Source organism: Mirounga angustirostris, unplaced genomic scaffold (assembly GCF_029215605.1).
Source record: "Mirounga angustirostris isolate CCGP_5_RB_7025 unplaced genomic scaffold, mMirAng1.0.hap1 SCAF_13, whole genome shotgun sequence".
In the NCBI taxonomy this organism is placed as follows: domain Eukaryota; kingdom Metazoa; phylum Chordata; class Mammalia; order Carnivora; family Phocidae; genus Mirounga; species Mirounga angustirostris.
Window position 1 is genome coordinate 99,532,352 of NW_026991721.1, and position 13,831 is coordinate 99,546,182.

The 13,831-nt window shown below is 42.6% G+C and overlaps 1 protein-coding gene across 11 annotated transcripts in view; it reads left to right on the plus strand.

Moving 5' to 3' along the window:
* The window catches only part of USP28 (ubiquitin specific peptidase 28), a 59,340-nt gene that overhangs the window by 28,242 nt on the left and 17,267 nt on the right, over nt 1–13,831 (plus strand). For 7 of the 11 annotated variants that reach the window (XM_064577420.1, XM_064577425.1, XM_045895004.3 and 4 more), the window contains 7 exons: nt 2,725–2,811; nt 3,442–3,579; nt 4,415–4,488; nt 5,371–5,450; nt 6,643–6,791; nt 8,582–8,709; nt 11,461–11,556. In XM_064577420.1, the coding sequence (XP_064433490.1) occupies nt 2,725–2,811; nt 3,442–3,579; nt 4,415–4,488; nt 5,371–5,450; nt 6,643–6,791; nt 8,582–8,709; nt 11,461–11,556 (752 nt within the window). Of the gene's footprint in view, nt 1–2,724; nt 2,812–3,441; nt 3,580–4,414; nt 4,489–5,370; nt 5,451–6,642; nt 6,792–8,581; nt 8,710–11,460; nt 11,557–13,831 lie in introns of those variants that run through there. The other 4 variants (XM_064577421.1, XM_064577426.1, XM_064577428.1 and 1 more) reach the window with 2 other exon arrangements.

Below are 13,831 nucleotides of genomic sequence, written 5' to 3' on the forward strand. Positions count from 1 at the left end.
ACCTCAGATGTGGGTGTAGAGATGGAATGGAGAAATGCGTTACTAGAGATAGGATGCTCGCAAAGCCAAGGGTCCCTGGGCTGGGTGGATGTGCTCGTGTTCCCTCAGCAAACGTTAGTGGAACACCCACTGCATGTCTAGCCCTGTTCTAGGCCCTTGATAAGGGAATGAATAGAACCAAGACGGGGCTTTACCCTCATGGAACTTAAATTTTTGTGAGGCAAGACAAACTGCAAAAGTAACTAGTTAATTAAGTAGCTAAATTTAGGTGACATGTTAGGTTGTGATCGGTGTGACAGAAGCAAGATCAGGGCAGGGAGACCAGAATTGCTGCAGGAGAGATTGGAGCAGGGCACCGTATAAACTATGGTAGGTAAGGCCTCCTCGCCCAGGGGATGAGGTTGGGGCAGGTGCCAGATACATGCGAGGTGAGGGAGTGAGCCAGGCAGCCTCCGGGGAGAACATTCCAGGTGGGGGAACCCCAGAGCAAGGGCCCCAAGGTGGGAGCGGGCTGAGTGTACTCCCCGGGGCGTCCAGGAGGTCCGAGGGGCTGGGACACTAGGAGCAGAGGGGAGAGTCACTGGAGGTCCTGAGCAGAGGAGTGATGAACTCTGACCCGAATCTTAAAAGGCTTACTGTGGCTGATGTGAGGAGAGCAGAATGGGTGTGGTGAGGGACAGGTGGAGTGAACTCTGCAGGGGGCTGCTGCAGTTGTCCATGGGACAGGTGACAGTGGCCTGGACCTGGCTAGTAGCCATGGAAGTAGCAAAGAGGTTGGATTCTTGGTTTATTCAGAGGGCAGAGCTAACATGATGTCCTATTGGGCTGGGTGTGGACAGGACTTGGGAGAGGAAGAAGAGCTGTTATCCTTTGGCAGGTGTCCATGGATCAGGAGCTTTATTTTAGTCCTGTTAGGAAGACAGAGGAACCCGTGTGGCAGGTGAATTGGTACAGGGGAGGCCCTGGAGGCAGAGAGACCCTGAGCAGTGACCCAGGTGAGCAGTGACCCAGGTGAGCAGTGAGGAGAGACCAAGGAGGGCACTTGGTAAGGATGGGAGGGAAGAGGTGGTTCTAAGGAGCACCCCAGAGGCAGAGTCCAAGCAACCTCTTCCTCATTGGATGGGAATGGTTAAGAGAGAGACAGGATTTGAAGATTCTTCCAAAGTTCTAAACTTTATGAGTAGAGGAGGAGGATGTAGTTAAGTGACACAGGAGAAGCAGGTGCTGGAGGGTCCTAGGGATACTGGATTAGGAAATGTCATCAGCTCACACGTCGAGGGGTTTTAAGAATGGCGGTGTCTTTGGGGAAAGCCAGATTTGGTTGAAGGAGAGGGGTTAGAATGGAGTGTAAAGCCAGTTTTCTCATGGCAGAGCGGAATTTCTGGGACACATGACGGCATAGTCAGCAGAGCGCAAATGACACAGCAGGAGGGGACAGGGGAGGTGGAAGGAGAAGAGAGCAGGCTGAGTAGAGAGCAGAGCGGTCTCACTGGCTCCACATAGAACATTGGTGGAACAGCAGGACTGACTTTAAAGGTGCCACCCAGGGGTGCCAGGGTGGCTCAGCCTTCGGCTCAGGTCATGATCCCGGAGTCCTGGGATCGAGTCCCGTGTTGGGCTCCTGGCTCAGCGGGAAGCCTGCTTCTCCCTCTGACCCTCTCCCCTCTCATGCTGTTTCTCACTCTCTCTCTCTCTCTCTCTGTGTGTCTCAAATAAATAAATAAATAAAATCTTAAAAAAAAAAAAAAAAGGCACCGCCTTTTTGTGTGCTCACCCTGTTGGTGGCATCCCAGTTGGGTTGGGAGAGTGGGAGGGAAGCCAGAGGCCTGTTGTCTACCCAGGATGTTGCTTCCAGAGTTTTTCATCTGGGTCTTTCCTGAGGAGGAAAGTGTACTCCCCTGGGCGTCCAGGAGGTCCGAGGGGCTTTTCCTGAGGGGTTTTCCTCTGAGGAGTGTGTTGGGATGAGGAGCTGTATTCATACAAGGGATTTTTAAAAACATTAACCTTCAGAAGATATTCATAGTGGGATTATGCATGATTTACAAGTAAGCCAGAGATTCCTGCTATTAAAATTTTTTTTTAAATGCAGTTCTTGTGACAAAGAATGGAGAGTAGCCCATGTTGCTGTACTCACCGCCCAGCTTTAGAAAGAAATGGTACAGCTCCCTGGGTCCCTGGGAGTGCCCATACCCAATCCCTGCTGTGCCCATCCCAGTCATAGCCTCCTTTCCCCGCAGATAAAACCACCCCTGCAAGTATCCTTAGACCAACTGCCATGTTGTTTTGTGTATAATTAAACTTACTATGAACACTTTAATACTCTGTTTTTCTGGAACTTTCTTCCACAGAGAATATAGCTCTGAGATTTCTCCATGTTGATCCTGTAGCTCTCGGGAACTCACTTTCAGTGCTGTGTACTAGTCCATTTTACGAAGACACTTTTTTTTACAATTTGATTTTAATGACTACATAACGATCTGTCATATACACATACTATACGTTATTTAATCCGTCTCTCTTGTCAGCCATGATGTTGTTTCTGGGTTTTTCCCCAAAGAATTAATATTCCGTCAGCTTTGTTTGTACCGTAGCCATCGTTCTCTCACACAGGATAGAGGTAGAAATAGCAGGTGACGGTCACACGTACTTTCAAGGTAAAAGAAATACCGTTCTGCTGCAGTTAATTTGAAAGAAAGGCTACGGATCTTTCTTTCTTTCTTTCAGTCTCTCTTTCAACTGCCTGAATTTCGAAGACTCGTCCTCAGCTATAGTCTACCGCAGAATGTGCTTGAAAACTGTCCGAGTCACACGGTACGTCGCTGCGGAGAAGTCCTCACTCTCGCTTGGTCCCTCTCATCCCAAAGGCTTTTAAATTCTGGCCAAAGCTGATAGCTGTGATGTCCTTTGGCTGCGCTAGTATTTGGTTTCGTTCCCAAATGGCTTTTTCCTTCCCTGTGACACGAAACAGGGGTTTGCAAAAATGTAAAGTTAAGTAGGAATAAAATTAGAAAAAGAGTTTCAAGAAAGTGGCAAGTCGTCCTGACGGCCTCCGCTTTTCTGCCTCTGGGAGGGAGATTCAGAAATTCTGAATCACAGAAAGTGTGTGTGGCGACCTGTGCCGATGCTGGAGGCGTGCACCTTCCAGAAGGTTCTGCGGTCGGCTCTTGCCCAAGGACGTGGCCTCCTGCCAGCGATCTAACCCTTGCCAGGATTTCACCTTGGGGGTGCGTTTTCCTAATAGGCGGGAGGGCAGCAGCTTCAGAAAATAAACATCTTTGCCTTTCCTACAACATTCCTTCCTGGCCTCCACATAGACAGCTTCAGCTGAAGGTAATCCCCTACACAGACCTTATCAGAGCACCTGTGAGGTGGTTTGGGTCCTCACTGATCCAGGGTTGGGTTGCTGTCTCGTGCACTACTCACACGTTGGTGTCTCTACAGGAAAAGAGAAATATTGTGTTTATGCAAGAGCTTCAGTATTTGTTTGCTCTGATGATGGGATCAAATCGCAAATTTGTAGACCCTTCAGCAGCCCTGGATCTCTTAAAGGGAGCGTTCCGATCACCTGAGGAACAGCAGGTACGAGAAGCCCGTTATTCTCGTGTTTTCCCTCGGGTTCTGCGACGTTTAAAGCCATGCCTCGCTGCTGTTCCTGTGATGTGGCCTCAGGTCAGCTATGCAGTAAGCTCTGAACGTGACTGCATGGGACTCGGGGTACACAGGGGCTGTTGGAGTAGCGAGGAGGTTGAAAATACCTCGGCGCATCACAGCAAAGGGTCGCTGACAAAAGTAAAGCCCTCTGTCTGCGCCTGTGCCTTGGGATGGCCCAGATAAAAATCCTATTTTTAATACTACGTAAACCTAAGTTGAGCAGCTTTGCTAAGTGATCTTTCTCTTCTAGACATTAGTGCTTCCCTTTCCCTACCTTCTGTTACAAAACAAAGCTGTCACCGGTAGAAGAGCACCTGCCTCGTAAAATTACATTTTCCCTTTGTTTCTCTAAAGGTCCTACAGTTCTACAAAATTCTCAAAACATTTCATAAAAGTCTCTTTTCTCTATTCAGATCTCCTATTGTTCTAGAGGACTAGAGTCTGTTCTGTGGACCTTTTTTTTCTTTTTCTTTTCTTAAGGCCTGCCCGGAAGATTTTGTTCGTTCCCCGTTTGTTACAAATAGATGTGGCTTGCAGTGATGGCGCTCCAGTTCCCTCCTAGCCACGAGCTGGGCAGCGGCTGCCTTCTGTTTCTGCAGTGCCTGGGGTCCAGGGTTCCTCGTCTCTTCCTGCTGTTTGTTCTCAACAAACAAATCCTTCCATAGTCCTACAGTCGTAATCGTTGGCGGGATAAGGGCAGATTTTCATTGCCCTAAGTGTAGTGTTGGGTCTAACTCTTATGCCATTTGTGCCTCTTTTGTAGCAAGATGTGAGTGAATTCACACACAAGCTCCTGGATTGGCTAGAGGACGCATTCCAGCTAGCTGTGAGTGTGAAGTGAGTGTTGAGGATTTGTTTGGCCCGCATTCCTACTCACAGTGGTCCAGCGAGAACTATGATGGGGGGAAGGTACTCTTCTCCAGTAGAAATTGCTGGGTTTTGCCAAACTTCATGGGGTAACCACTCAGATACTTGTCACTCTGTATCCTCCTTGCCTTTGGTTTTTCTCTCTGAAGATGTAGATAATCATCTCAGCCTGCCACCTTTTACTGAAAGGCCATAACGCTGAACGTCGTTAAAGTCATGGCCTGTGCTACAGAATGTGTTAGAAGGCCAAATCAATCCTAGATGTGAATGTGGTAAATCAAATTTAGTCACTGCAGGCACTGAAATGAATTTCAGAAGTGAAATTCAGGGCAAAGAATACAAGTATCCCCTTTCGAATACAGATGCTGAGAAATTTTCTAAATTGTTTTAACTCTAAGTAAAAGAAATCTATATATCGTAAGACAGCTTTGCACATAGCACCTCACATAGTAACACTTTATTTAAGGTGGACTTGTCCATTTCTGTTGTGCCACTGGGAAAACTTTTGTGTTTATTTGCAAAACTGCACAAGAGGGTTGATTCTTGCTTCTGTCGTATTCTAGAATTTGTATACATCTGTCACTGGCTATAGATATATATATTGAATGTATACAGATACACGTATTTTTCGGTATGTAGGACTCTCCCTCAGCTCCTCACAGCCAGGGATCATGCCTGTATATTTGCTCAATGAGTATTTAAACTGAACGAGCCCATTACTAATTTTGGACCATGCCTAGCTCTTTGGAGGTCTATGAAAGTGAACTATTTTTGCTTTTGAATGACGGTTAGGTTTAGTGTGGTGCTTATCTGATCCAAATGATAGAGTACTGTTTTCTTTTTTTTTAAAAGCAGCAATCCCAGGAACAAATCTGAAAATCCAATGGTGCAGCTTTTCTACGGTACTTTCCTCACTGAAGGGGTTCGTGAAGGTAAATTCTCTGCTCTGTTAGATCTAGACTTGTGACTGTATCTGTATTAGTCGAAAAGGCTTTCAAGTCAGGCATTTCCAGGTCTGAATATTGATTCTACCTCTTAGTATGTGTGTAACATGGACAAACTGTGTGAGTACCTGGATCCTCAGTCTCTTCATCTGTAAAATGGGCACAGTGTTTACAGTTGTTAGATGAAATCGTATAATATTCGCACAGCCCAAATCTAGTATTAATGTGAGACACAGTGATGCTACTTAATTTTCTCAGTGTTGTTCTTTTCCAATGTAATAGCTAATCTCAAAAGGTTTTGTTGAGTTAGACTGCCAAAAATACTTGTCCGCTTTAGAGGCTTATCTAAGCTGCATGTTGGATGTGTAATTTTAATTTTTTGTTCACTATGGAGAATTTTTATCATCCAGATAGGGCAGTCTAAAAACCCCCCATGAACTCAGCAACCTTTAGTTCATGGCCAGACATTCCCTAACTCCTTTCTTCTCTTACCCTTCCGGTATTCTCTGTGAAACAATAACAATACCACTATTCACTCCAAAAAAGTAGCATTTAATATCAAATATCTAGTCAGTGTTCAGATTTCCATGTTGTTTTATAATTTTATATATTGGGGGGATGGGTGTTGTGTTTATTTTTACAGTTTGTTTTAATCAGGATCTAAATGTGGGTCATTTATATAGTTGATACGTCTTTTAAGTTTCCTATCAAAATCTGTACACTATCCCCCCCAGTCTCTTTTTTCCTTGAAATGTTATTTTTTAAGAAACCAGGTGGTTTGTTCTCTGAGATTCCCCAAAGTCTGAAATTTTGCTGCTTGCATATCCATGATATCACGTTCCTTTCTACTCCTCTTTTTATAAATTGGTAATTGGATCTAGAGTTTGACCAGATTCAGGTAAGGCTTTTCTTGGCAAGACTAATTCACAAGAGGTGGGATAGTCTTTGATCAGGAGGCACATAATGTCTGCTCATCTTTCTTTTCGTGATGGTAGCAGTCACTCATGATCGGTGCCTGGATCCACTGGTTCGTTGGAAGTTGCCCTACAGGCTTAAGTATGCTTCTGACAGTTCTCAGCAAGTTGCTGAATCAAGAAGATGCTATCTCCGTAGTGCCAGCAAAAAGGCTTCGGATAATGCTAGTGATGTCTTTAAAAAAGCAATCTGTTTCTTTGCCTAGGAAAGCCCTTTTGCAACAATGAGACCTTCGGCCAGTATCCCCTTCAGGTAAATGGTTATCGCAACTTAGACGAATGTTTGGAAGGGGCCATGGTGGAGGGTGACATTGAGCTGCTTCCTTCCGATCATTCGGTGAAGTACGGGCAAGAGGTAAGTTGGATATTTTTATTTGCCGTGCTAGTGACAAAACCAGTTAAGTAGAACTGAGCTCTTCCCATCAGATATTAAAGAACTTTACACATAACAGATGTTGAACTAGTCTGAAGGTCTCTCATGAGTTGATATGCGTTAGTCAGTCTTAGTGTTTGATGAATAAATTCTTCGCTGAAAGTATGAATTTGAGTTAATCATATAAAGGTTGTATGCTGCTTCTGATGTTTTAAGTATGATCAAGTTTCTCTTTTTCTGTTGAAGCCTACCTGTACCAATAGGGAGAACCCACTGCCTCCATATTTTCGGAGGGTAAAAGTACAGTGATTAACTCCTATGGTATGCCATTTAGAATATTTTCCCTATTACACTATTTACTGTTCTTCGTAGTAAATTCTGCCTTTGCTTTTAAAATTTTTCAAATTTAACGTTCATTTATTTTTGTGGGTCGGAAGGAAAGGGGGAAGTTAGCGGGAGAGCAAGGGTTAATTAATGTCCCAGGATTCCAGTTGGGTTAAGAATTAGTGAATTTGGAACATAACTGTCACTACCACACTGCTTGGCTTGTTCTCCTTTATCATACATTTTGAAACAAAACTGTGGGCTTATGTGAGTCCAACTTAGTAATTACTGTCGGAGAAAGCAGAGCTTTTTTGAATTAAAATCGGGAGCCTGACACGAGCCATGTTGCAGTGCATGAGCTGTTGGGCAGCGTGAGCACTGGGAGAGAGCTGCTGCCCCCCTGGCTTTCCAAGGACAGTGCGGACTCCTGGCTGGGAGGCAGGATGGGACATTTGTCCCATCTGTGCACAGCTGATGCATGCTCTTACGAAAGAGTAAGGGGTGTTCACCAGCTAGACCTCTGGAGACCTTTATTCAGAATGGGAACGCTATTAAAAAAAAAGAAGAAGAAAAGAAAATCATTATGCTTATTTAGATTTAGCCTGAGGCAGTCAGACAGGCTCTCTGGATTCACCTCATGCCAGCAGGGAAAGGGAACTTAGCTGTTTGCTCCTTTGGTAAAGGGAACGTCTTAAAAACTGCTCTTGCAGACCTCTGGCATAGAGGTGAATTGAACAGAAATGCCTCTCCTGGTTTAGCTCTTCCTCATCTGTGATCAGGAATAGTTGAGATCTTTTTTTAGAAGTCAGTGCTTTTTTCTCTTGAAGCTCAAGGTAACATCCTAGGTTGATTTGACTGGGTCCCTTATGAGACATCTGTAAAGTCTTAGAATTCAGAGATTTTCTCAGAAACTTGAGCACTCATAATCATGAGGCTCTTAGAAATAAAGGGGATTCACATTATGGTGAATAGACTGTAAATAAATAGTATATATGTACACATATTAGTCTTCTGAGCTGATTCATGGAGATAATTAGCTCCTTAGTTATATGCTGCTTAGGTCCTAATTTACGATTCTTTGGTTAGGCTAGCCGTTCTCTTCAGCTTTTGACCCTGTTTTGACTACTGATGACTTAGTAAGTGGTGAGGATTCTTCTTGCAGCTCACCCACCTTAAGAGTGGGTATTTCTGAGGATAATAGTCAAATAAAATGTTGTTGACTGGCTTGTAAATTTGGAGTCTTGAGGAATGTTTAACCACATTCTCTGAGAGGGCACGATGCTAAGTGGTCATTTTAGTATTTGGGATAAAAAAACCTCTAGGGTCAATTGGATTTGAATATAAATTCTATACCAGAAGAAGAAAGTTTGATGAGGGATGCTTTAAATCTGGCTTTTGCTATTTCCTGAAATTAACTTCTTTCTTTCATATTTCTGCTTCTGACATAGCGTTGGTTTACAAAGCTACCTCCAGTGTTGACCTTTGAACTCTCAAGATTCGAGTTCAATCAGTCCCTTGGTCAGCCAGAGAAAATTCACAATAAGCTGGAATTTCCTCAGATCATTTATATGGACAGGTGAGTTCTGTGATTGAGTGTCTTCTTTGTGTATTACAGAAGGAGTAGGGAGCATTTACTAAGCGTATTGTGCATAGGAATCGCCTGGGGCTCTTGATAATATGCAAATGTGGAGTCACTGGATTCACTGGCTCTAGGTTGGGGCCCAAGAGTTGGCATTTCTGAGAAGCTCTCAGGGTGATGCTGATGATGCATTTCATATTGAGACCACAGCTTGAGTAGCTAGGCTTCAGGTGAGAGCCATGCATGTGGATCGGCCACAGGGTATTGCATCTAATCTCAATACTGTTTGTATTCCTGAAAAAAAATTCCTAGGTTGACTTATATTACAGGATTTTAATCTTTTTAAAGTGGTTTATTGATGTATAGTTTACACACAAAACAATATTACCATTCTTTAGGTATAGGGCCAATGAGTTTTGACAAATGTCTATAGTCAAGTAACCACCAGCACAGTTCGATATAGCACATTTCCATCCCCCAGAAGGTTCCCGCATACCCCTTGCAGTCAGTCTCTTTCCCCACCCCAGGCCCTAGCAACCACTTGACTTGTTTTCCTGCCCTGTAGTTTTGCCATTTCTAGAATGTCACAATGGTGATACTAGTATTCAGAACACACTCTGTTGTGGTTGTCTTCTTACACTAAGGATAATGTTTTGGGGATTCATCCATATTGAATAATAACCCACTGTAGTGATATTCCAGTATTTTTTCCGTTAACCGGTTGACAGATATTTCAGATGTATCCAGTTTTAGGCTATTATGAATAAAGCTGCTATGAACATTCACCCCAAAGTGCTGGTGTGGTTTTTAGTGCTTCTGGGTAAAACACCTAGGAGTGAGATTCCTGGGTTGTATGAAAAGTATATGTTTAATTGTATAAGAAATTTCCAGACTGCTTTCTAAAGTGGCTGTATGATTTTGCGTTCCCACCAGCAGTGTATGAGAATTCCATTTGCTCCAAATCTGCCCATAATTGGAATTGTCAGTCTTTTAAATTTTAGCCATTCTAATGGGTTTGTAGGAATATCATATTTTTCTTTTGACATATATCTCCCTGATAACTATTGATGTTGAGCTTCTTTTCATGTGCTTAATTAATGGTCATTTGTATATTTTCTTTGGTGAAGTGTCTTTTCAAATCTTTTGTCCATTTTTTAATTGGGTTGGTTGTGTTCATCCTGAGTTGTAAGAGTGAGTTCTTTGACATATTTTGGGTACAGAACCACATAGTCCTCATCTGTGCTGTCTCTTCCATTTTCTTACCAGTGTCTTTAGGAGACAGTGAGTTTTTAGTTTTGATGAAGTCTAATATATCAGTTTCTCTTTTAGAGTTTGTGTTTTTGTGTTCTAACTAAGCGATCTTTGTCAACCCAAGGCCACAAATTATGTAATTTTAACTCATATATTCATGTCTATGACCCATTAGGGTTTACTTTTATATATAGTATGAGATGAGGGCTTTTGTTTTTGTTTTTGTTTTTTGCAGGGGAGGGAAGGAAGTCATGTGGATGTCCAATTATCCCTTCCCCCCACTGGATTACCTTGGTACTTTTGTCAAAAATTAATTGTGCATGTAGTTGTGGGTCTATTTCTGGAGTCTCTGTTTTATCTATTATCTAATCTTAAGCCAGTGACACATTGTCTTGATTACTTTGGCCTTATTGTAAAACTTGGCGTCAGAGCATGTAAGTCCTCCGATTTTGTTCTTTTTTTTTTTTTCAAAATTGTTTTGGCTATTTTGATCCTTTCCATTTCTAGGTAAGTATTAGAATTAGCTTGCCAGGGGGCGCCTGGGTGGCTCAGTCGTTGGGCGTCTGCCTTCAGCTCAGGTCATGATCCCGGGGTCCTGGGATCAAGCCCCGCATCGGGCTCCCTGCTCGGCGGGAAGCCTGCTTCTCCCTCTCCCACTCCCCCTGCTTGTGTTCCCCTTCTTGCTGTGTCTCTCTCTGTCAAATAAATAAAATCTTTAAAAAAAAAAAAGCTTGTCAGTTACTACCTCGTGACTATTGTGATTTTGATTGGCATTATGTTGAATCTGTAGATAAGTTTGGGGAAACTATTTTGAGTCCTTTAATCCATGAACGTGGTATAGCTCCATTTATTTAAATCATTAATTTCTCTCAACATTGTTTTGTAATTTTTAGTGTACAGGTCTTGCATATATCTGAGGAAGTTTATACCAAAATATTTCATGCTTTTGATGTTCTAACGGTTTCTAAAAAATTCTGCTTTCCATTTGTTTTTCACAAGTATGCGGAGATGCAGTAGATTTTCCCCCCTCTCTCTTTTTTAATTGACTTTATATCTTTTGACTTTACTAAACTCACTTACTAGTTCTGATGTATTTTTGTAAGTTCTTTGCTACTTTCTATGTAGACAATTATGTCTGCATAAAAAATTATCTCTGCAATGAAAGGCAGTTTTACTTTTTTCCTTTGTAAGCCTCTCCTCCCTCCCTCTGTTCCCCTCCCTCCCTCCCTCCCTCCCTGCCTTCCTTCCTTCCTTCCTTGCACTGGCCATGCCTCCAGTAAAACATTTAGTTGAAGAGACAAGAGTGGGCCTCCTTGCATTATTCCTGGTCTTAGGGGGAAAGCTTTCAGCCTTTCACCATTAAGTATGATCTTAGCTATATGTTTGCATAGAAGCCCTTTGCTTCAGGAAGTTCCCTTGTATCCCTGGTTTGCTGGCACTGTGTGCCATTAATGCTTTTAAATATAAATTGTGTTTGTGGTGTTATCATTTGCTTAGGTACATGTACAAGAGCAAAGAGCTTATTCGAAGTAAGAGAGAGTGTATTCGAAAGTTGAAGGAGGAAATAAAAGTTCTGCAGCAAAAACTGGAAAGGTGAGTCGTGACCCCTCTGTGCTTAGAAATGTGAAAGAGTAGAACGTTAAAACCAGATAATTTGCTTAAATTTAAAAATTAATTTGGATGTTAAGTATTAACTAGTGTGTTTTATAAAATAGCTAAGGAAAATTCTCTGAGCGTGAAGCAGTCTGTAAGAGGAACCAGAGTATCCATGGGCGAGTAGTAGTCCCGAGGACTGGCGGGACTCAGGGTCACGCGGTCAGTCCCTGGCAGTGCACAAAGGGACCTCAGCTTCTGAGTTCATAGCCCTTTACTTTTTCTCCTCCCCTCGTCATCTTCTTCACAAACACGAGAGAGAGAGAACGGTCACAGTACTCCAATCCCTGTCTTGGGAGAGCGTTTTCTTAAGGATCTGGGAAAGATAAAAAACAGAAACGGTGCTCTTCTACCTGGAGCTGGTGCTCAGTGATTCAAAGGGCTAACAGTTGTGACACAGACAAAGTCCTCTCTCTCGTGGAGGAATCTTTCCCCTTTTGTCCATTCGTTTTCCCACTGTTTCTTGGGAACCACCCCGTGACTTCCTAAGGAGGAGTCTATGTATCGATCCCATTGATTTAGCATTTAAGAAGGAAATCCCATATAATGTCAATGGCTTTTCCCCCCTTTATCTACTTCACAGTTTTGCTGTGAACACCACCCCACTTCTACCCACTCCATTGCGAGGTCGTTCATTTCCCTGAGAGGCAACCCTTTCCATACCAGCCCAAGATAGACCCTGCACCCGTAGGTCCCCGTCTCCCGCTTCCTGTCTCTCACTTGGGAAGAACTTATCCAAGGTGTTGAGTGATCAATTCTCTGCTTATCTTATATAGACTTAAGCTGAGGATTGATTCTTCAAATACCATCCTGGAAGTGATTTACAGGACTCTACTTGCAGCTGTATTTTACCTTTAAGGTTTTAGTGATGGCTTTGTAAGATTGGAAAAATGTAACTGTTTTTATAGAACCAAATATACCTGATGTATTATAACATAGAAAAACTCAATTTGCCAGTAACCAACAGGGCGTTCTGACTTTAGATTTTAAAACAGAGGCTATGAGCATTTTCTGTAGTATGATACTACTTAAAAAAATACATAAAGTGAATTTTTTATTTATGTATTTATTTATGTATTTTATTTATGACTGGCTGACTCAGTAGAGTCTCAGGGTTGTAGGTTCGAGCCCCATGTTGGGTGTAGAGATTACTTAAAAATAAAATCTTTAAAATAAACAAATAAAATAACTTTTAAAATCTCAGATAATTTTATTTGGGTAATTTAAAAAAAAACCACTTGTCTAAGTGTGACCTGCTCCTGGGAAAATATACAGGAACTGTTAGTGAATACCAGTAGGTAGTAGAACTGAGATGTGAGCTGGTGAGTTTTGTGATTTGTTTTACACTCTGTCGTATTTGAATTTTCTTACCAGCACGTGCATTACTTTCATCATTAAACAAAAAGTTCACCCTTTCTTCTCTAAGATACCTTGATATAATATTAAAAATGAGATTTCTTGCATATAGTGTAGACATCTTTTTTTTTTTTTTTTTAAGATTTTATTTATTTATTTGACAGAGAGAGACACAGCAGGAGAGGGAACACAAGCAGGGGGAGTGGGAGAGGGAGAAGCAGGCTTCCCGCCGAGCAGGGAGCCCGACGCGGAGCTCGATCCCAGGACCCCGGGATCATGACCTGAGCCGAAGGCAGACGCTCCACGACTGAGCCCCCCAGGCGCTCCTGTATACATATTTTTTGAAACTACTTTTGCTCAGATTCTACTAACCGAATACAGCTGCTGCCTTGTATGAAGTGGTGGGTCTAAAGGAATTAATTCAGTTAGAACAGGACAATGATTATGTCAGAAAATCGAAGCTAAGTTTCTTAGAGGAAATTTTTTCCTGAAGTTTTGTTATCAGTATCATATCATATTAAAGTGTTAAAGTGCTGGTTACTGTAAGTGATGACTTAAGATCCAATGACATATTGTGTCTGTGCTGCATTTCTAGTGAGAAAATGTTTCCTTTGGTCCATGCCAGTCATGTGTAAATTAGTTCTTTCAACAAACACTATGTGCTTCTGAAGACCTATTAGCCATGTCTGTGGTATAGACCCGAGGTTCAGGTCCTGTCCTGTAGAAGTTCAGCGGGGGAGGGGGGAGCTGGGGGGTGGGAAGGATGTGGAGGAAGACTTGATGGAGAAACTAGATCTTGAAAGGTAGGTAGAGTTTAGTTAGATAAGCCCATAGTAGCTGAAGTAAAGACAAGGAAACA